The sequence below is a fragment of the Dromaius novaehollandiae genome, chromosome 20 (assembly GCF_036370855.1).
Source record: "Dromaius novaehollandiae isolate bDroNov1 chromosome 20, bDroNov1.hap1, whole genome shotgun sequence".
Lineage (NCBI taxonomy): Eukaryota > Metazoa > Chordata > Aves > Casuariiformes > Dromaiidae > Dromaius > Dromaius novaehollandiae.
In genome coordinates, this window is record NC_088117.1 from 4637287 (window position 1) to 4660109 (window position 22823).

Sequence of the window (22823 nt, forward strand, 5' to 3'; positions counted from 1 at the left end):
CTGCCTCTGAGGAGTAGGTTTGAGTTTGGCTAGGTTGGAGGATCAGGTCTGGACGCACCCATATCTGGAGGTATGCTCTGTGATATGTCTGAAGATGATTAAAGACAAGTTTATCCCTGTGTTGTGAATCAGACATATTTATTCAGGAAACAAAAATGAAAAAAAAACCATTCCTGCAATATTCAAATTGGAATAATTAACAAAATAACTATTGCATAATTACTTTGACATTTTATATCTATGTCCATTGCTAAAGCCCTGGATGCACTGTCTCACAATGCAGTCAGGTTTCTACATGAAGAAAATACCCTTTAAATATAAAGGCTCTAATATACTGCATACAATTCTGCTTGCCAAAGGCAAAAGTTCTGCTCTTCTACCACTGTCAAGCTTGAGGAACTCAACTAAAGCCCCTAGAATTACATTCATATAAAGTTTTGATGTATTAAAAAAATTACATATTTTTATTTTTAAGCATTAAACTTACTTCCCCTCTTGAACATAAGCTTTAGAAATACCTATTTTCAGATTATTCTATATTCACTAACACCCATGGAGTTAGAGCCTCAGTAGAGCTCATTTAACTGTTCAAACATTTTTTCCAATTCTTCAGGTTTCTTTGGTTCCCGTTCTTTTTTCCCCCTTTTCTTATTTGTTTTTCCATCCATTTTTATGAGGAAAAGGAAAAACAGAAGCAAAGAGGGAAAGAAGCAGAATAACAGAAACACAAGGAAATCAAAAATATATAAACTGAAGGGAAGAAAAATTTGTCAAATATTTATTAAGCCGTTTTAGATGAACAAACACTCCCTTCAATTTTTTGCAAGATAATTCCAAAATGTTCGTTTTCCCCTACTGGTTCTGGGCACGTCCAAGTGAGAAGAGGTTGGTAGAAGTGAAAATAACCAAAGCATGAATGACTCCTTTTTTTTTTTAAATCTATAAATATAATGACTTACACAGGACTGAACACACAGTTCCTGAACTAGTCTCCGACATTATAATGCAGTTGGCACTTGCACTTTGCCTTACAGACGTACTCCACCGGAGAGCCACGGGCTCTCTATGGATCGCGCACAGCCTCAAGGCACAGGTAGCTTTCTGTAGGAAGCTGCAGAAAATCTCTGTGAGTTATCAGTCCAGATTAAACAAATTAAATCCTTTTTCAGTAATCTTGTGGCAAATGGAGCTGCTGCAAATGAGGGCCTGGGATGTCTAAGCCTGCTGGGACCCCAGTGAAAATGCTGGTCCTGCAGCTACTGGTGACGTGACTGAGTAAAGACTCCCCCACCGAGAACACCAGTTCACAGCATCTAATTCAGGCAGTTAATTTGGGTGCTCTGACTCACCTCCTGGAGGTTCCTGCTTCACCACTGACTATATAAGAAATGAGGAGCCTAAATTTAGACGCTGAAGGGAACTGGTGTACCAGTACTACAGGATACGGCATCTCATAAAAAAATCAGTGAATTGACTCATGCTGCACAGCATCCTTGTCTTACAACAGAGGAGGGGGTTGCTGCCTGCAAGGAGCCCTCTGTGGGTGGAAGTCATGTTGGATGGGAAGTTTGTGAAGGCTCTGGCCCAGCAGAAGCATCTCACACCAGAGCCTGTGGAGATCAGTCCTTCCTGCGCCGCAAAAGGGTCTGAGTTTCAGAAAGTGCTGCGCTTTCACTCTTTGGCCCCGACCCCCCTCCACCCCAAGTCCTCAAGCTCCTGCAATTAGTCTTGAAAATAGAAACTGGAAATTTAAGTCACTCAAACTGAGCTCCCCTGGGGCTGCGGGCACTGCTGCAGAATGGCCTCTCCCAAAACATTTTGCCAGGACTCTGTATCCTCACAGTCCATCATATTTTCTCACAGTCGAACCTTCTTTAGCCAAAAAACCCCAGAAGCTGGAAGGAATTTTGAGGTCACTGAGTGCAGCTCCTGCTGTCACAAGTGTTGCTCGTCAGAAGTTGCGTTTTTACAGTTGTTCCTCCTAGAGAAGCTGCCTTTGCTTTGAGGCTTTCCCTTGCTCTTCGCACTGAACACAAGTTATATCACTTCCACTTTGGAAAGGCACCTGTCAGCCAGGCCCGTAGAGAGGTCTCAGAAAACCAAGGTCTCTTATTTATTTGGGCTCTTTGTTTGCTTATGTGTGTTGATTAGTCTCTTTCTTTTTTAAATTTCAAGATACAGCTCATTAAAATAAATAGAACTGCTGCTAATCTTTGTATCTAATAGCATTATGAAGAAAAACAACATTAAGTTAAGAGCATAAGTCAATGGCCCAGGTTTTTGCAGAATGCTGTTTGCCCTCTGAAGGAATTTGCATGAGTAAGAGGACTGCAGAGGCAGTGATTTATTTTGCAGAAGGTCAGAACAAAGTTCATGCACTGTTGATCCAAGTGGGATTTTTAAAAGAGGAATGCTGCACTTTTTTAGGTAGTACATAGCCCCTGGTCTGGGCCATGGCATAGTAAAGAATTTCACTCTAAGTGACTACAATAATTCTTCCCTCTCGGAAGGAAGGAGTTAAAATAAAACAAAAACAGAGCAGAAGTGAATGCAAAACTCGAAGTTCCTCAGTAAGCACTTGTGTAGCCACAACCCAATTTTCAGATCTGAATTTTGAGGAGTCTGGGTTCAGGCCAGTTACACTGTAGATGTCATCAAGTCTCATGACGTGTAATTGCAATCCTGGACTCAAAGTCTCCCCAGCTCTGGGGAAGTTCAGATCCAGCTCTATGAGCTCCGACATCAGACTTGATCTGATTTGGTTTGCTGCCCCCAGGTGAGCTTGCATGGAAGTGTATGCCATCGACTCGATTTCTATTCAAGACTCTTAAAATTTCCTAGAATGGTTAACAACAGCCAGTATTAGGCCAATACTACACATTTTTTCTCTCAACCAGGATTATGAATAATGGCATATATTAACACCTATAGCTGCTGCTTAACCCAAAAGAAAACAGTTCAAGAATGCAACTTTTTCAGTCTCTGAGAAAGGCTAAGAAACCTCAGTGTAGCAGACTTCCTTGTGAGATTGCTGCTGCTTCCTGTTTCTGGTCAAATTAGCATCGAGTTTACGCACAGAAAGCCACATGTTTGCCACATCTGAGGACAAGGGGAGGAATTTTCAAAAATCCTCTGTGACTTTCGTACTTTCAGTAGTCCATGTTTCTCCAGGACTGAGCTCTGTGGTGGGGAACCGGAGCAGGAACTCCTGTCCCCTGGGACCTCAGCAGCTAAGGTAAAGCCAGTTTCGAGCAGGGACCCTTTGCCGAAAAGCCGGTTGCTGCAAATGGTGAAGCTGAGACCATGGGAATGAGCTGTTCCCCCAAAGCGCCTTGCTGTTGACCTTGCCGAAAAGACATGGTGTTGTGCAAAGATTCATCCTGGAATTTTCTGTACACGATTGTGGTCAAGATTAAAGAAACTTTTTCAGAAAGACTAGAAAGTAAGAAAAATGATGAGAGAGTGAAGTGACTTGGAGTGTGCCAGACAATAGGGTTTGCTTGGCTTAGGGCTTTGCTTTAATGAAAGCTGTTTAACATTTTTAAGACTGATGGAAAAATTACACACTATTAATGGATTTTCTTTACGGCTATAATTTATTCTTATTTCTCAGCAGCAGTGGAGTAGCGGCCAGATTGCTTTATCTTGTGGTATTACAAAGCCTGGGGGCTGAGAAACTTAGCACTGTTTTGTCATGATTTTCTCCATCTGGTAAAATAATAGAATAAAATCATCCTACTCAGAGAGATTTTTTATTTAAAAAAAAAAAGAATGTTTTTTCTCCTTCAATTCAAAGCCTTAAGGGAAGGCGGGGTGGGGAATAAAAATGTATATTTTAATTAGTCAGCTGCCTTTCCTATATTCAGTAGCCATGATCCCTGTCTGGAAGATGTACTTAAACTTCTCTGGGCACTAGTTGTGTGTACAAAGGTGCAGGCAGATAGCAGTTAAAAATGCTATTCAGTGACACGAGAGTTTTATAGGGTTAGATGGGTGAGGTCATTTCCATGGAGGTTAGAAAGTCTTAAGTAGGGCAAGGTGATTCTTAAAAAATGTGATTTCTTCTCTTTAAGGGGAAAAGGAAAGGAAGAAAGCACAGATTTAGTTTTCTTTTTTCTAACTACTTCTAGTGAAAGGAAAATTTTTTGCATCAATGTTTATCAAATGAGAAAGTTTTATCAGTTACTGTATAAATACGTATCTATATGCTGATATCTGCTAGGTACCTCTAGCAATGAAGCAGATCTGTGCTTCATGACCTTATGAAAGTTTTTTGCGCATTTTGAAGTCACCCGGTCAAAGAGAAGAAACCTCACCGTATGCACCATGAGTCAAATAACACAAGCAGCAAATTACTACTGTCAGGAGTATCTTGAGTATGTCCACACAAACCATTCGTCAGATAAGCCTGAATAATAAAACAATTAATGGGTTACTGAAGCCAGAAACAGATTTTGTCACTAATTCCATGACTAAATGTTTTGACAGGAACAGTTCATGCAGCTCTAGTCATGTGAAGGAAAGAAGGTACAGGTACGCAAGGGGAAAAAACAGATGCCAACGAAACAAGCCTTAGTAGAACCTCAGTGACGAAGGGAAAAGAAATTTTTGGTCCTTTCTCTCCCTTACTGTAAAAATCACATTTCAAGTAAATGCCTTTGTATTACTGAAATGCATAGATCAAGAAGGCCTGGGATTGCTGGTTTACACTTCATTTTCTAAGCTTCTTAGTGACCTGAAGAAGCTCTAATAAAAATCTATCTTCTGGAATGTCCAAGTACTGCACCTCTCAGTTGAGAGCCCGCTTTGAAGTCGTCTTCGGGAAAGTTGGAACCTCAGATCTCAGTCTTGGATTTTCAGGAAGTTGTGGTGTTAGATAGAGGTGTGTTTACACACCTTGGTGCTACAGTGTCATTCAGTTTACTGCCAGATAGGCTGGACAAGATTCAAGGAAAATGTATCATAATGAACTTCTTTGTTTTGCAGCACAACTAAGTTATTATTTCACTACTTGTTATGGAAGGCTCTAGAAGCCCCAGATGTGAACAGAGGCTAAGCACTGTGCCTACACACAGTTGCTGCCCCCAAAGAGCTTAATGTTTAAATAGAAAAGGTGTATAAATAGTAAAAAAGGAAACATTTGGAACTAAATCCCACAAAGTCCCTAGCAGAATGCAGCACAGAAATATTTTGCAAGTCCCAAATCTCCTACATCCTGTCCCAGGGCATAAGCTACCAGCCTGTGAGTCAACGATTTCCTCATCTTTGCTTTTGTACAGTCTACCCATAAAGCTGCTCAAGACTTGCAGTTGCATGCTCCAGTTGTAAAGATAGCATTAATTATGAACTTTGACCGTTAGCTTTTGGAAAGACTAGCTCAAAGTACTATTGGATATAATTCAGATAAAGAGATTCCCCCATCTCCTGAGCACAGGCACCTTGCCGGCAGTCCATTAGCCAAAACTTCTCAGCGCTGCCTATTCTTCCCGCAGTCTGGCTGAGTTTTGGTCTGTGTTTGCACAGTATTGTTTTGAAGAACCATTGGCATGGCTGCGGGTTGTATGCCAGATAGCCCAACATCTCAGCGGTCCTACTCTGAGCCAAAAGAGAGCGATCCTACGTCTGTCAGATGCGGGTCTTACAGTGTTTTAGGTTTCTTTCTGGGACACTGCCACAAAGTTCCTTGTTTACCCTAGCGACGGAGTAAGATAGGAAATTTAAAACAAGGTTTTGCCTAGTAAAAGCAGGCTGCTGTTGTTCAGAGAAAGATAGTCTGGGCAGCCGCGGGAAGACAGAGAGCCACTCACATTTCATCGCTGTACCTCAAGACCCCGAGAACATTTTCATTGGGAAGGAAAACTACATTCAAAAATTCAGGCTGATTGAGTCTTACTGATATCCGGTCCTTCATGTTTAGATGTGTCAAATGGAGCTGGAATGAGGTCTTAAAAGTCTTTTCTTGGCATGTGTCTGATGCACACCATGTGGATAACGTCTGCCTGTTGATTTTGTCATTCACAAGGAGCTCTACCTTCAGGTCTGTGGGGTTGTTTGAACAGTTGGCAAAATAAAAGTTCAAGTGGCAGTAGATCAAGTAGAGACCTTCTTTCTGTATCACCAGCTCCTCACTGTTGCACTGGATGTCTTCACAAATACCCTTCTCGATCAAGCTCAGTTTTGAACTATTTACTGGGTTTGATACTAGAAAGAAAAGCAAACAAATTTTAAAATGAGCCACTGAACTCTAGTGACCTAAATTTAGGGTTTTTTGACTGCAACAGTATTTCTTGGTGGATGGGGATACCTGTTCTGTGGTTTTCCTGCCAGAAACTCCAACAGAAGGCCCAGACCCCAGCTGAGAAGATGACACTTAGAAGTGGGATGTTAAGTCCCAAGGACTACATGGCCCTTTGGGAAACCCGAGAAAAAGAGAAGCAGTGAAAATGGCTTTCTGCAATATTCAAGGAAAATAATGAGGATATACACTCCTGTGTGTTGCAGGGGAGAAGGTACTTCCTTATTTATGTTTTCTTATCAAGATAACAAAATATGTCTATATGATCAGATAGGGGATTTACTGAAACCTCACATTTTCAAGAAAACTAAGGAATTTTTCCTATAAAATGTCCTCTTGGCCAAAAAGCTGTTTGCCAGTGAATTCATTGTGAATAATACAAATAGCATGCTCTCCAGCTGGCTCTGAAACACACATTTGCCAAAGCTTGCCCTCGGCTGGGCTCCCCACTGACCTCTCATGTACGCGGCGGCTGTCTTGATCGGGACACTCTGTAGGATTCTTAAATAGTCTTCGGAGGTGTTCCCTGAAGGAAACAACAGATTAAATGACCACTCCAGAGCTGTTTGGGTTATGGGAGATGCTGTCAGCTCCCCATTGCAGTGATCCCCACCTTGTACTGTCCAGCTCAACCTTCAGCTGTCCCTAGATGCCCCATCACCCCTGGAGGTGAGGGAAGCGAGTGCTTGCTCCCTTGCCCACCTGATGAGGTGCAGGACCTGTGCCTGGGGCTGTGCGGGGGCCCAGATGCTGGTCACGGATACAGGTGCAGCTCTACATCCGAACAGGATGAAACAACTGTCTCATCACCACCACCTCACTGGCTTTTATTACCCTCGCAAAGCAATGTGTGCAACTTGCTCCTGCCTGAGTTTCCTTAAATAGACGGAATTGCACGTATTCTTCAGGACCTCCTTTATTTTGAAGTGGGGCTATGGACAAACTGCACATGCAACTATGGCAGCTGCTCCAAAGGGTCAGCTATCTCCAGCAGGGACCTGCGACAAACAGGTGAAGCTAGAGCAGAGTGTCCTAGTGATGGTTTTTACTACGTGTCCAGCAGTATCTGATCCACATGTGGATTTTGTAGCAGTGTTAACTCTATTGGTATACTTCTGGCAGTCCAAGGCCATGGTAGCCTGTAGTTATCGCTTCAAAAAATTGCATTTCGTACTCTACTTCCCAGAAATTATGTGGGGATAAGCCTATTTAACCATCCTAGAGGGCTGAATTATTTGCATGGTACAGTTACAGACAGAGAGCTTTGCACCTATAGCTGGAACATGGTTCTGCAAGTGACTTTTCAGGAGCTTTTGAATTGTTACTCTGTTCTCTTAGAGGCAAAACATGGATGTCTCCAAGGCTGCAGGTGAAGCTGTTGACTGTTCAGAGCTGAGAGCTACTGATTAGAGCAGACGACACCTTGCTTACCATGGGCGCAGCATCCCCACTCCTGCATCCCTTCTCCTGCACCCCAGGCCCTGCACTCCTAGTGTCCACAGCCTGGCCTGGCATCCCCACTCCTGCATCCCTAGCCCTGCACGCCCAGCCTTGCATCCCCAGGTCCGGCACCCCGGCCTTACATGTCACTGCTTACCCTTGTGCTTCACATCCTCACCGGATACATTTCATTTTCTTGTCTGCTCTGTGTAAGCCTTTCCTTGTCCTTTCTTACCAAGGGAGGCTTTCAGTGGCTGGTACTGTTTATTCCTGCTTTATGCTCTGACTATGTAGAGAACAGGTCGTACAGCCCTGTGGTTTTTTGTGCTATACCCCACGTGCACAGGAATGCTTGAACTAGATGTACGTTCAGGAAAATAGAGTATATCCCTGTGTGTCCTGGGTGGCTGCACCCAGGCAGACAAATGATTATTTCCCATTGCATTGACCTCTTCTTTGCATCTCCTGGCCATGCCATGGATGTGGATGTGTCTAAGCAGCTCAGGCAGGAGATTGGGAAAGTCCTGTGTTTTATTCTATAGCTGAATACAATGAATAAAGCGTGAATGAATTTCAGTAGAGCCACGCCAAACTATATCCCCCTATCCCAGGGTTTGCATATCACCAAAATTTTCCTATGAATCAGTTTCTAAAATTGGTATGATAGTTACCTACACTACAAGGTTCTCAGAAGGATGGAAAATACACAGAACTCAATTCAGCTCCCAGTTATAACATGAGTAAATCTGCAATAACTCCATGCAATAACTGCAATAACATCTGTTATACATCTATATCTATATATAATATAGACAAAATATATGTGATATATTTGTTGCTGTTACTAACATGAACAGTATAGAAAAGGTCTACTTAATGCAGAGCGAGCTAAGGATCTTAATTTTCATAAAATTCCTAAACTAAGGGTACAAGAAAGGCAATTCAAACCTCCAGACCTCTGTGGTGTCTACTTGGCCTGATTTATAAGAGATTCCTGGTCAGGAGGGTGGATAAATCGGGGAGAAGCTGGTCACATGTACAAGTCTCACTGGTTGATGTTTTGTAACATTGCTGTCATCACACTGGTACTGTTGGAGAAGCAGGCTGTGGATGTCTTGAAAGAATTGCAAACTTTTTCTAGCTACATTAACCGAAACTCTCTGGAGGGAAGCAGGTGCTCCCTGCTCTCTAAAACTGAATAGGCTGTGCACCAAACTCCCTCGGCTGTGCTGGAAACCCCCAGAGGAAGAGCAAAACTAGCATTCCTGCTGTTAGTCATGTCAACGTAGTTTCTAGTGAGTGTGCAGACACTACACAGATATGGAATAGGATGGAATAGGATAGGAAAAGAAAGAAACCCCTTCTGGTCCTTACTCTGGACCAACACTGTTAGAATGGCAGCAGCAGTCTCTGGTAAGGTGTGTTCAGCAGCCCTGAGCTCCCTCACCTTGCAGATGTCCCGCAGGGAGGGAGACTATTTTTATAGAAACTCAGGGGCATTTAAAGGGGTTTTACCCTCTAAGGCAGAAAATCCCCTGCTGCTCAAGCAGACTTTGGAAGCTGCAGCCCTGTAACTTTTGCTAACCCAGCAAAGCGCTGCGCCTGCCCGCAAGTAGGCTGCTGCTTCCAGGAGCCGTATCCGTCCTGAGCTGTCTCAGGATATTCGCATGGCATCTCTCCAGATTGACTCCTGGCTGATCTGACTGTATTTCACATTTGCAAACCTGCACTTACATTCATTGACGTCAGCACGTTTTATATGTGTGTGTGTTTGTAAGCCATTTATTTGGTGACATCAGCTGTGTTTCTGAGAAAACATGGTATGGAAAAAAAAATTGTTGTATAGAGACATTTCCTGTCCTCGCTCTGCTGAGGCAGCTTATAACCATTTTCCAGGTTTATTTCTGAAGTTAATTCTTTTATCCGAAACATTACTGAAATTACCAGAGTTTCAGCACTGATCAGTGGATATGTTCAACCACATCACCTAACTGGCTTTGCACTAATAGCGTGTAGATCAGAAGTAATCCCACTGAAGTCAATAGGATTATATGGGCTTAAAAGTATGGTAAGAAGGAGGAAAAGCAAAGCCACACTGTGGACTAAGTACCAAGGAGATCGTACTGGTTTCACTTGTCCCTGCGATGCAGGATACATGGACAGTGCTCCAGATCAGGCTGCTCTAAGGCAACCAGCTGATGAAGGAGTCTCCACAGGAAGCTGATGAGGTTATTTTGTCCTAAGGAAGCTATTAAGAGATAATTCCCTTTCGTCATCCCGATCCCCTTTGTCTCACGACAAGCATCCCGCGGGGCAGCCCTGCGGGAAAGGGCTGGAGAATTTGCTTGAGCCTAACACAGCTTCTACCCGCTAAGCCAAAGGGGTTGTGCCTCCGGGCTGTGAAATGGGAGCCGCGGCTCAGGCTCGCGCGACTTCCACCCTCGCGCAGGAAGGCAGCAGCTCCCAGCGGGGCTGCGTCTGTCGGGAACGGGCAGGCCACGGGGCTCGCCGACTGACGTGGTGCGGCCGGGCAGCACCCGGGGGGGCCTGGGGAGGAGCATCTTGGCCTGGAGAGCTCTCCTGCCTCCCGGCTGCCTCAGTTTTCCCACCCGTGAGACGGGTGCAGCGGCAGTATAAAGGGTGTTGAAACCAAGTGGCCTGGCAGAGCAAAGCTTTGCCACCAAGACGGGCAAAGCACCCCACACAGGGCGTTTGAGGCTCATCCGAGTAGCAGTCATCTCTTGCAGTGCAATTCCTCTGCAGTGCCTACAGCATTAGGGCTGGCTGGAAATTTGAGGGTGCACAGGCACGAGAGCAGTTCAAATGCTTGAACTCATCTTAAGGAAACATTACATAAGAAATATATCCTAAGAGGTAAAGGCTGGCAATACACAGCTTTCAACTCCCCCCTCCCCAAGTTTAAGTGCATTTAAAATTAGGCAAGGGGATTTTGTCTCTAGCAGTATACCGGAGTTAGCAGGACTAACTTCTTATTTCTCTGCAGTCCCTATCTGAAGTCTCCTTAACTATCGTTAACTCATCCCCTTCCAGCTAAGGGTCCTGCAAGCAGCTGCCAGCCAGCAGGGGTGGACAGGCCAGAGAGGACTGGCCCAGTAAAGTAAAACTGAGATTTGTGTCCCCGAGTGATGTTTCTCACCTAGGCACTGCTGTGCGTGCGCTAGCCTGCTCCTCGGTATAGCAAAGGCCACATAATTTCATGAGGTATTTGTCTATACAGCCCGATAACTCGTGTTTTAAGTATCGAAGACACAGAGGATCCATCGTTTGGCATTTGGCAATACCAATCACCTCATTATTAATTAAATAAGAAACCAGTCACCTGTTATGACTAATTTGAATGTGTTTAGCTGCAGTTTGCTCTGGATGCTTGCTTAGGAGGATGCCTGTGCATGCTCCCTAGCATTTGCAAACCCAGGCTTACCAAATTTTTTTGAAGTGAGAAACACAGCTCATCTGCCCTGACTTCCCTAAAAGTAGACAAAGTTTCACACAAATACACGCATGCACTGAAGCTGAGAGAATAAAAATCTCTATGGTCTGAATGTGAGATGTCCATTTCTGCCAGGATTATTGACTGATACCCCCAGGGATTTCAGTAGTGCTACGCTGGAATAATGCCAGCCTGGAGGAGACCAGATTTAGTTGCAGCAGGCCAAACTGCACTTGGTTGTACCACTGCAAATCTGGAATGACTCTCCTTACTCCATTGGCTTCAGCCTGATTTACCTTAGTGTAGCAAGGATGTGAGCCGTCTGTATTAGCTTAAATTCTCAGGGCCAGATTTTTATTTGGGAACCCATTTCCCATTACAACTGTGAATGGGATGCTTAATTTCCTTTGCTTGTCAGTCTGTCAGTCTTACTGCCAGACAAAAATATATATGGTGTGTGTGTGCATATGTATCTCTACGTTTTTCCTTTTGAAAATGAGAACAGATTTTGTTACCGTGTCTTTGTGATTCAAATAATAACAGGAAAAGTTAACAATCGAGGGATACAGCATTTATAGGGAAACAAAGTTTGGAGACCAGAGCTAGGACATCATGAGAACTGATCCTTGGCAGCCATTACAAATTTCTCTGTGCCTTAGTTTTCCCTCCATAAAGTGAATGTAGCGATAATGCCTCTGTGGTATTTATTAGCATGTGATTCAGTGGCTGTGGAAAGTGGATGGGTTTTCACAGAGAAATATATCCACAGAAAGAACATTTCACAAACATTTATTTCAAGGCAAATTTAATTATTTCCCCTGTTGTTCAGCCACTCCACGGAGTATGGCAAAGAGGTTTTCAGGAGACTGGTGTCGTTTTTCACACCAACATTTAATTAGCATCTCTCTCAGCCCCTGCTTGCAGATTACTGCAAACCCATCCATTGAGGATTGACCGCTGAGTCAGGAAGGTACAACCTCCCTAGCTCTGCTTTAGTGCCCACTGGTATTTCGCTAATAGAATATAATCTCACTGGAAATCTAAATTAAATGATACTGGGTTTGGGTTTTTTTTTTTTTTTTTTTTTTTTTCTCTGTGTGGCTGTTTTAACACTACTGAATTGATTCAGGGAAGTAGCCATTTCTGGACCACCATCCATTTATGTTACAGAGAAGTACCTCTACCTGCGGGAACCCAAACCCTTCTCACGGGCACATTCCTGCATCCCCCCCTTACCATCTCCAAAGCGTTTTGCACAAGCAGCTACCACCAGCATAGCCAACACCTTTAGCTTCCCCGTTGGCACACAGATACACGCAGGGCTAGAGCGAGGCTGAGCACTCGCAACTTGGCATTGCTCAGTTTTTCCACCCTTGGCTGCTTTTTCAGCTTCGAGGACGCTGTGGTGAACCAGAAGGTGACATATACAGCCAGACTACGCTACCAGCATCCGGGCTGCCTGCGTGGCCGACACCCTGCAAATCCGAATCTCCAGCACCCTCTGCCTGAGCCTCACCACCGGCGCCAGCCGGCAGCACGGCACCGCGTTTCTGCCCCTCGCGGCGCGCCGGGACCCCGCAGCGGGTCACTGCCTCTCCCTGCTTAGAAGCCAGCGGGCGATGCCTAGCGCCGTGTGACAAACTTTCCTGCCGAGGGGGACTCCATAAATTAAGCCGTGGGATAAATTAATCAATTAGCCCCGCTTTATGCATTTTAACAGAAAAATAAAAGGCCGTTGTAATTCACTCACACTTTAATGCTCCATTATCCTGCCAGAGCCGTATAGTAGACCCTGACAGGCAATGACAGCAGGGCTGATCAAGTGCTTGCACCCATCACAAACAGCTTTCAGGAACCTTTCCTGCCTTGCGGGGTTTCTCTCTCATTCCCTCCTCTATCTTTCACTCATGCCATCGTCTCAGATTTACCAGCAGGATTAACAGAGCAAGAGGGTGCCTGTAATTGATATTGAGCCAAAGACAAAAAGGTTTACAGCTAATGAAACAACATCTTGCAAATTCTTCCTGCCTGGCAGCTGCCAGTTATTGATGAGAAGAGAAAGCAAGTGGCACCAGCTGGCTGGGTTAAAAAAAAAAACAACGCACTTCTTTAGGATTAGCGAGACTCCTCCTTCCTGCTCTGGTAAAGCCAGCATTGCTTGTGCTTTGCATTAAAATAATACCGACTGACTGATAATGTCTCTGTGGCTCCTCCTCTGTCAATCACTGTACTCCACTCCGACAGCTTTCACTACTTCTTGCTACCTAGCGGTAAAACTCAGCCATGAAAACCAGCGCAGTTCTGGTGACTTCCCTGAGGTTATGTCGGTTTGTGAGAGCGGTGTCTCTCTCGGGCTGTACCTTCTCGCAGTTGCTGCCTGCCTTTCCATCACCACGGATGTTAGAAACAGCCCAGCTGCAGAGGCAGGTGCTTGGCAAACCATTAGGGAGGGATTAATTGAGGCAACTCAGTGATGAGCAGCCTGTGCAAGGGCTCCCTTCTGGGCACCTCGCGGGGTGCACTGGAGGGCGACAGCGACATGACTACCCAGATGCCCTTATCCGCCCTTATCCGCCTCTTATCCGTTCACAGCTGTAATGGGAAATGGGCTCCCAAATAAAAATCTGGCCCTGAGAATTTAAGGTAATACAGATGGCTCACATCCTTGCTACACTAAGGTAAACCAGGCTGAAGCCAAATGTCCTTATCCACCCTTATCCACCTTATCCAGAATGTTGATTCCATCAACATTCTCCTTTATTTCTGAGGATCTGCAGGTATCAAATAAAGCACCAGAGACACTTAGCAAGACATAATGAGATACTTCAGATGATGGAGAGAAACCAATGTGTTCTGTATGTCCTGGCCCAGGCAGAAGAAAATGCCTCCAGTTTTACACGAATTTAAGAAAAATGATGGTTAGGCCTATGTGAGGTTCTGGGGTAGAGCACTGTGACATGCAGGGACCACTTCAAGACCTTTGGGGCATGAAAAAGCCCCAAAAGAGCCCTGGATTGAGAAGTTCTCCTGAATTCAGAAGTTGGCCAGAGGCTTCATTATCTTAACTCTGTGCAAATACTGAGGTGCAGAAAAGCTGGTTACATAATTAGGGCTCTCTGGACCTTGAACTTCAGTTCTGAATTCTGCCAACCCCTCTAGATGAACCCTGTGCCTCAGTTTCTCCCAGTGTAGAGTGGAAGGTAATAGCAGCTCCTATCCACCTGGGCTGAGTCCTGTTTGCAGTAGGCCAAAATACTTGGTACTAAGGGCCACATAACCTGGGAAGCAATTTCAAAAAAATAAATAGGGCTATTCCTGATTTATGCTAAGCAAAAGGAGAACCTTGGCACACAGTCTCTGCTAGTCTTTTTAGAAAGTTTTCACCTACTTTGGGCTCCCTATATCCATAGTCTGCCTGTTCTAATTTCTTGCTCTGCATCTCTTGCTGCTGTTTTCCACTTGCTCCTCCTAGACATACTCCTCCTCTCGTCTCTTTTCCTGCAAATCAGTAGGAAACACATGACTACTCCAGGCCAAGGGAGCTCAGGAGGAGTCAGTTGCTTTGGAACACATGCCAGTGCCTTTGCACGCAGGGCTTGCGAAAACAGGGACGCTACGCCCACATGTGCAGGAGCCAGCCTTTAAACCAACACCTAATAGTCAGACTGATGTTCACATCCTCTGGCAAAAATGCTCTGTTGCAAAGACACCTCAGGGTAAATTCAGAAATGCTTGTTATTTCCTCATGCACTGGTTTCCGGAGGTACCGAGTAATTTGAAAGCTTTTTTTTTTTTTTTTTTTTTTTTTTTTTTTTTTTAACACTGCCTTGGCTTTTCACCAAGAAGAAGCTTTACATGAAAGGTTAAGAAGTGCACAATTAGCTTAGTTGTCATCCTGGGCAATATTTGCATTACAGATTAAACAAATTGCACCTATCGACATTTTAGGTGTCTTACCTGTTCTGATAGGTTTTGCAACACCCTCCGTGGCAGGATCAGCTGCCTGAAAGAGAAGCATGAGAACGGATGTTTATTCTGGGAGCTGGACATACCGGTGGTTAAGCAGGGCCCAATTTTAAAAGTGGATCTTAAAAATTTCCATTGTGTCCCAGGAGGGCAATACAGAGACTGATACACGAGGAGTCAGCGCCAGCCGCTGTGGATCATATGGCTCCTATGGAGACACATGGGTCCGAGGGGGCTTGCTAGGGAGCACAGGCCTCCAGATATAACTTTCTTCACACACCCAACTTTCACCCTCAGGCATCCCTCATCACATCTTGTGGCACAAAAAACGGTGAAAGTAGATGTTTGTGTGGCCTGAAAAATTCCATTTTTTCCTAATCTAGAACTCTACGTTTCTGACATGGCCAGCAAGTCTCTCAGTGCCGTAGGAAATCTGTGCAGCTTTTTTTGGGGTCACGTTGGAAGCAAAAGCCCTGAAATCCCCTGTTTTGTGGCTCATGAAGCTTGGACAGGGTAGGACAGAGCAGGGCTCCTCATACAGGACTGGCAGCATTTGAGAACAACGTCCAGCTCTGAAAAGCCCATGGGTGGCCAGATATAGAAGCTGTAATGCCCAGGACAGGTCTCAGAGGAGCGGTACATCTGTCCTGCCTCACAGGTCTTCCTCCTTCTTGCTGGGGTGTGAACCCAAGGGTCATCAGAGGAAGTTGTCCTCACATAGTAGGAAACATGCCCTGAGTGCGTAAATACGGTGACTTAGTCTGTGGTGTTTCATCACACCTCTGCCATCCAAACATCAAACCCTCAAGCGTGTGCTCGCTTGCATATTGTTTCCATGGAGGTTAAATCACTGACAGCTCACAGACCTGCGGCAATGCCCTCGAGGAGCAAACAAATTCTCCCAGTAGACTAGGAAAGAAACTGAGAGAGTCTCAGCACTGGAAACTGTGTGTCACGTCCCTTCACACATGCACACCAGCGCAGACCCACAGTACTTGTAGTACCAGGGAGTGGTTTTGCTCCCTTTCAGGCTAGCCTAAACCAGCTCCTTTAATCTGGATACTGATTTCCTGGGGTAATTGTGCAGTCTGATGTAGCCAGGCCCAATTTAGCTTGTTCAAGAACAAGACAGTAGGGAAGCAAGTACTGACTTCGGCAGGACATCTAAAATCTCCTGAGAGCAAGGAGGCAGACCAGCCACTCGCAGGCTGGAGAAATCAAGGGTCTTATGCCAGCAGTCTGGGATAAGTACTTTATTTCTGGACATAACTAGAATAATGTGTAGCGTGGGAAGAAGAAAGATAGTTGGACAGTAAGAGAAGTCCTCTTGTGTCTCTCTGTGGTACTTAAGGCTCTGGTCTTCAATGTGTAAAAGCAGTTTTACTTAGACTCTGACCTAATGTGACCATTTTTTCAACCGCAGCTAAAGCACAGATTTACTTCTGCTCTCAGCAAAACAATATTATCCTTTGGCTCTGATAGCAAAACGCTGTGTCCTGCAGACAGAGTTTGCGCAGGTAGTGTGTGATTTGGGTATCTGTAACGCCTGATTTGTTGACTTTCTCTCCTCACACCTATGTAAGGCGGGAGAATTTATTTATATTACAGCTGCAGGAGAGCCACGGTGTTTCTCCAGGTGATCTGCCTAGGATGTACAGGCAATCTGCTGCATTAGGAGCCAAAGGGGAATCTAGAGCTGTAATTTGGAAGAGCAGGAACTTCCAAGCTTTTTGGTGCCCCCCCACAACACCCATCCTCCCAAACTGCCGTGGATCCCATGCACACCTACCATCAAATGTAGGACTGAAAACACCCTCACGTCTTCGTGGTCCCGAGGACCGGCTGCCATGGCCTCTCTGCTCCAGCCTCGTGTCACTTGCATGAGGCCATCCCTCCCACCCCACACTCAGAGCATGGAGAAGCATTGCATTTCAGTGCGATATATGAGCATTTTGCCCTCTGCAGAACATTAAAGGAATTTTTTCAGGAAACAAAGGAGATGCTACATCCACAACTACCTTACACCAAATGAAATCAGACAGCAGTCCCGCTGCTGCCCATACAGGAGCGCTTGGTAAAGCAATTGAGATATTATCGTTAGAGCGAGGCGTTCACCTTGCAGACCTCCCTTGGAGACGGCATGCAGGAAAAGAGTCTGATGACTCACAGTTTGCTTTGTAGTCAGGGCAACAGGACCAAAATTAAAATGTATTAATGTATCCTATTCTCGCCTGGGAAGTCTCCCAGTGGGTGAAAACACCAGATACTAATGCAATTTAATTAGCGACAATTGAGTAGATATTCAAATAAATCTTTCGAGCTTGGTTTGAAATATTACTGGTATTGCTGTTTTCTTTTCTAACAGCAAGAATATTCTATGTAATGCTGTAATTTGAAATGTAAAGAGGTACAGACCAGAAGCTCAAAGAGATTAAATTCTGCAGCACAAGCTCAGGAAAAAATTCATTACAATGAATTTCACCCTTTCTGCACCCTGACTCTGGGTGCTGGTAATGAAGGATTTCAGTCATTATTCAGTAAACAGAATAATTTGAATTTCCTTCATTAGAGAAGATGATAATCAGGTGCCTGTGAAAGCCATTTCTTTCTTCTTTCCCCAAGAATTTTTTCCAAACCAAATCATCTGTTACATGGTCAAAACCTTCTTATCAAATGTATCTTGTAATTCCTCTCTCATTGGAAGAAAATCTATAATGTCAGGCTTGTCCCAGCTGCAGAGGAATCATACACACGCACTTAGCAGTCAAGCAACAGCAAAGCGTGAGTGTTGCAGGGTGTTGTTATACCGCTGTTGGCATATGCTGTGATAATTCCTGAGCAGTGATGGGGTAAATGAGCTCAGAAAGACGTACTCCCTGACCGGAACTGTTACCCGCTTTTAGGGCTTTAATTCCTGGACAGAAGCAGGGGTTGCTCCACTAACTTCAGTGCTTTGGCTTAAGCCAGTGTACTGAATTGCAGCTTGTCTTGGTATTTGGGGTTATCTTTGAGATATCTGAGCAATCATTCTATCCCACTTCTTCATATATCTATGTCTGACTGTAGCTGGAGCCTGCAATGCCCGAGTGGCATATTTGGGATTTGGCCATTGTAAGTGAACGGTGCGGCTGGAGCCATCCATCGCAGAGGTATGGGCCAAAGTGGTTTGAGCACAGTAATTGCAATAAGACACAGATAAGCATCGACATTTCAAGGTGGACCGGCGGTAACTTGAAGCCATGGTCTTATGATGATGCTGTGGCAAAAGTATCATCCCTGGAAAAGCACCCAGACTTTTGAGATTCCTCCCCCAGTTTTCATGCAGAAGGTTATGGGTTAATTCTAATATCCAGGTCAGAACTGAATAACTGAGGTCCCTGGAGCACCTATCTGTTCCTCCGAAAGTCCAAGAGAAAAACCACCTCCAGAACACAATCCCCAGAAAACAGCACTGGGCCAGCTTGACTAGGGCCAGGTTTCTTCTGAGAGCCGAGCGCGTGTCCAGGTGCATGCGCACACAGTAGCTCTGCCGATGAGGTCCCAGGGACAAGATCTTGGGACCCTCAAAGGAAGTTTTGCAACTGAACGACCTATCGTCAAGACATCAGCTGAAAACACCTCAGCGATGCCCCGAGCATCTGGATGGGCCCCGCGGGGCGGCACTCGCTCGGGACCCAGCAGCCATCTCCCCCGCAGCTGCAGGTGCCAGCTACCGACCTCCGGGTTGTTGGATCATCTCTGAGCCTCAAACCGTCTCACAGCCGAGATGGTGAGGAAGGAGGTGGTGGCTAAGGTAGGTGGCCCTGAGTCACCAGGAGGCAAAGGTGAAGTCAGACATGAATCCTGCAGAAAATGTGACACTGTCTCTGCTGCTGATGTGGCGACAAGCGCCACGGGAAATGGAGGCCCATCTTAAATTCAGTTATTCTGGTATTGACAAAACCTATTGAACTGACACCTTTAGTAAGCATGCGGCTCTTAATTTACAGACTATTTATGGTGAGAGTCAGAACAGCACACTTTTCTTCTAAAGTGCCTCAGTGGTTTTCCTGCGCAAGTTCAACAAGTGGGAAAGCAACTTTCAGTGGCAATTTTCAGTTGCTTTTTCTGCTTCTGTCAAGATTGCCCACCAGAGGGGGCCAATTAGCATTGATTGTGGCATGCTATGGCAAACCTTTTTTTAAGCATACATAAATCACCAAGTAGTTAGTGCAGGAACATGCTAGGTAGTATAGGAAAGATTTCCAGGCACTGCAGTCCCACTGCTAACGGGGTTTTAAATATTTAACTGCAGCACCCTTGGAAATCAGTTCAGCAAGCATAAATACTCTACTGACTCTTAACATTTGTCACTCTGGTGCCTTTATAGTGCTGAGTTGATTAGCCAGCACAGTTTGGAGGTTAAAAACATGAACTCTATAAAACCCAGAACAGTGATGTACTGTCTCAGCATGTATGCTTTGGATATTCACACGGAATTTGCCCATAGTACTAAATCTTGTGACTTAGGCATCAAATACAGCATGCCTAAGGGGACATCATAAGATGCCCTATGCTTGGAGTGTCATAGTAACTACCTCTGCATAGCACTTTCTGTCCTGAAGTCTTTCACTGGATTTATAGATACATATATATATATATACACAAACACCTATATATACATATACGTATATATCCAGCAGCAGTGAAATGCAGCAGGCAGAAGGGTAGAGGTTTTGAGACCCTTAAACAGTATTAAGAAGGAAAATATAGGCAAAGAACCCCCATAAAACAACCATTCTTATTCTATAGAAAATGAAAATCACTTCTGAAAGATCCATAGAAGTGAATGACCTGATGCTCAGTGTCTGCACAGCTGCAAGCTGAAGAACTAAACTGACCACAGTTCTGAATGTGATTCCAAAAAATGACATTTTCCTGGCCGTGCCTGGCCAAATATTAAATGTGCAGTGCTGCCCTTCTTGAAAACATGGTATGATGGAAATTTCTCAGGGTGCTGGAAAATGTAGGGGGATGAATATAATATATGAGAAAAAGAGTGTTAGTTTTAGAGATGCAACTCTGGATTCATAGCTCTTTTTTTTGTTTGGTCTTTCATGTTGGATAAATACTCAGAGCACCTAGATTTTGGATGGTGAGAACACCTCCTTTACACATGGTTTGATTTTTCCCTTCTCAATGCATCTTCCTTCAGGCTAAATCAGACAAGTGTAAATTTATCAAAAGGGATCAAGGAGATTGAGCAGCCAATTTCCATGTACCTGCAATGGGGCCAGGTCACTGGATGCCACCAGAAGCCTGCACTTCATATGGTGGTACCTAGGACATGCCCCAAGGACCATATTGTCCCTGAGACCCTCTAGCACTCCTCTGACCAGAGGAACATGAAAATTTCTTCTCAGCTCAGCATAAGGAGAGCACGAAGTTACCAGCATTGTGCCAGTGGTCAAGGACCGCTCACATGCTTCAGCTGACAACATCCTGGAAAGAAAATCAGAGCATCCCATGGGGCTGATAGCTCAAAATGTTGGTCCTCTCTTGAGAAGGTACAAAGAAAATAATTAAGCCAACTGATGATGCTTTACTCCCTACAGCAACAGGACTTAATAGCCGTGGCCATTAAAGTACGACAGCTCCCCAGATCCCCTGCCCTGGCGCCTGCTGAAGTCGATACTAAAAGATGCTCAGCCCAAACTACAACTATACCACCAAAGCAGTTTCTGCCCAGCCTAGCGCTGTCAGGGTGATCATGAGCCAAGGCTTTTTTGGAGCAAGCCCTGGGGTTCCTTGAGGAACCCTGCTCACAGAACCAGCATTTTTTCCCTGGTCTGGAAATTCAAGACCAGCCATGGATGGAGAATGACTATGCGGCTTCTGGACTGAGGGTCTTTTAGCTCACTGAGAGCAAGAACACAAATTACATTTTTATTGCCAAATTCTGCTTACAGTGTAAAATTGCTGCTTGACTTCCTTGTGTTTCTCACACACCTCAGCTTCCTACTTTCTCCTTCAGCCAAGCTCAGTTTCCAAAGCAGCTGCAATAATGTCATTATTCTTTTAAATGAAAAACTTGACTCTCAGTAATGTAATTCCTCTGGCAACTGGTGTAACTGCATTTATCCTGATAGAGAGCTAATTTAATGCTTACTTTCATAGTAAGTACAAATGAAAGCCACATTATATAGGATAGCTGTGGCAATTCTGTAATTACCCAGGCTGTTATTTCAAAGATCTCCCTTAATGTCCCACTACCTATCATCTGAAAATACCTATGTGTGATTCTAACCATGCCCAAACTGCTTCTTTCTTTGGAAGAACAGTGATTTCAGGTAAATGACTCCTCGCTGATACAACTTAAAAAAATATCACTCAAGCCTTAATGGTTCAATTTCTGGATAATATGCACATATAGACACATAAATGTGCACAAGATCAGTTTAGTAAGAGAAAATACTATGCTAAGAAGTCATATATTGTTTTCCATGGCCAACTTCCTTCAGCAGCCCAGAGCTGATGCTTTCCTTCTATGAATAGCAGCAGAGGTTACTTCAGCACTTAGATTTTGTGATAAGATTTCTAAGCTTATAAAACTTCTAATGTGGCATTTTACCCCAGTGAAGTTTGTGGCAAACTTCAGAAATGCACCCTTTGTACATCACAGTGCGTCCTACCAGACAGCACCGCTGTCTCATCCCTTCGCTCAGTGGCATCCTCGTCTCTTTCCTTGTCTAGTCGAGTCCCCCACTGAAGGAAGCTGAAGGCTTTTAGGCATTTACTACAAAGGTTATCCGCATCCTTGTCCTTTGTTTTGGTCTTTCCTGTAAAGTATCAGGCAATGTCACACACCGTGTCACATCTAGAGATGCCATGTGTAATGTCTGCCACCAAAGCAGTTAACAACATAGCAGAGGAACCACTGTAGGCACTGCCAGACCAGACCATCTCACACAGCAGTTGGTCTCCAAAGAAGCCACAGGAGACCCTTCGGAAAAGGGTAAATAACCAGGTAGCAGACACTGAGGGAGTGATCTCTCTACACCTCTCCTCCTAAGTAGGCTGGACAGAGGGTGGCTTGAACCTTGGATTATGAGCTTTCCACTTCCACTGATAGAGAAGAAATCTCATGCTAAAAATTAGTGTTGCCCATAGAGAAATCACTTCTTTTCTTGAAAGTTTTCTCTCCCTCTTTGTTTTGTCCTTCTCACCACTAACTCCTGCGCGTGCATTTATAACAGGTGGCAGTGACTGATTTTCTGACACAGGAAAATTTTTGGAAAATGGGAGTTTAAAAAAGTAAAAGAGAAAGCCAAGGAGTAAAGTTAAAAATTGCTTACCGTCCTCTGAGTGGCTAAGACCATGATGGTGGCTAACGCAAAGACGAGTAAAGCAACAAGGGTAGCGATGATGAAATACAAACATGTTTTGTTAGTGGCCCCAAGCCTCCTTGAAACGCTGTCTTCGGTCATATGCATGGCTGATTCGGGAGAGTCCTTCACCTGAAAAAGAGTTTGCTCTTGTGCTGAGCACATTCTTATATAGCTCTCAGGGTACTGCTCTGTATCTCCTCTTGATCAGATTCAACTCGCAGCCCATCTCTGTTCCTGGCAGGATTTTCCCCCTTCATCCTGGCTCATGTGATCTGGAAAAAAAACTTCATCGTTTGTGGTACAA

At 44.6% G+C, this 22823-nt stretch overlaps 1 protein-coding gene across 1 annotated transcript; it reads right to left on the bottom strand.

Moving 5' to 3' along the window:
- Nucleotides 1–3736: 3736 nt before the first annotated feature.
- On the bottom strand, nucleotides 3737–22691 carry TNFSF8 (TNF superfamily member 8). Its single transcript, XM_026113865.2, has 4 exons — nucleotides 22487–22691; nucleotides 15144–15189; nucleotides 6750–6821; nucleotides 3737–6201 (listed from the first exon to the last, which is right to left on the bottom strand). Exons 1-4 carry the CDS (start codon nucleotides 22679–22681, stop codon nucleotides 5804–5806), a joined length of 711 nt encoding a protein of 236 aa, XP_025969650.2. The 5' UTR covers nucleotides 22682–22691; the 3' UTR covers nucleotides 3737–5803.
- Nucleotides 22692–22823: the final 132 nt, after the last annotated feature.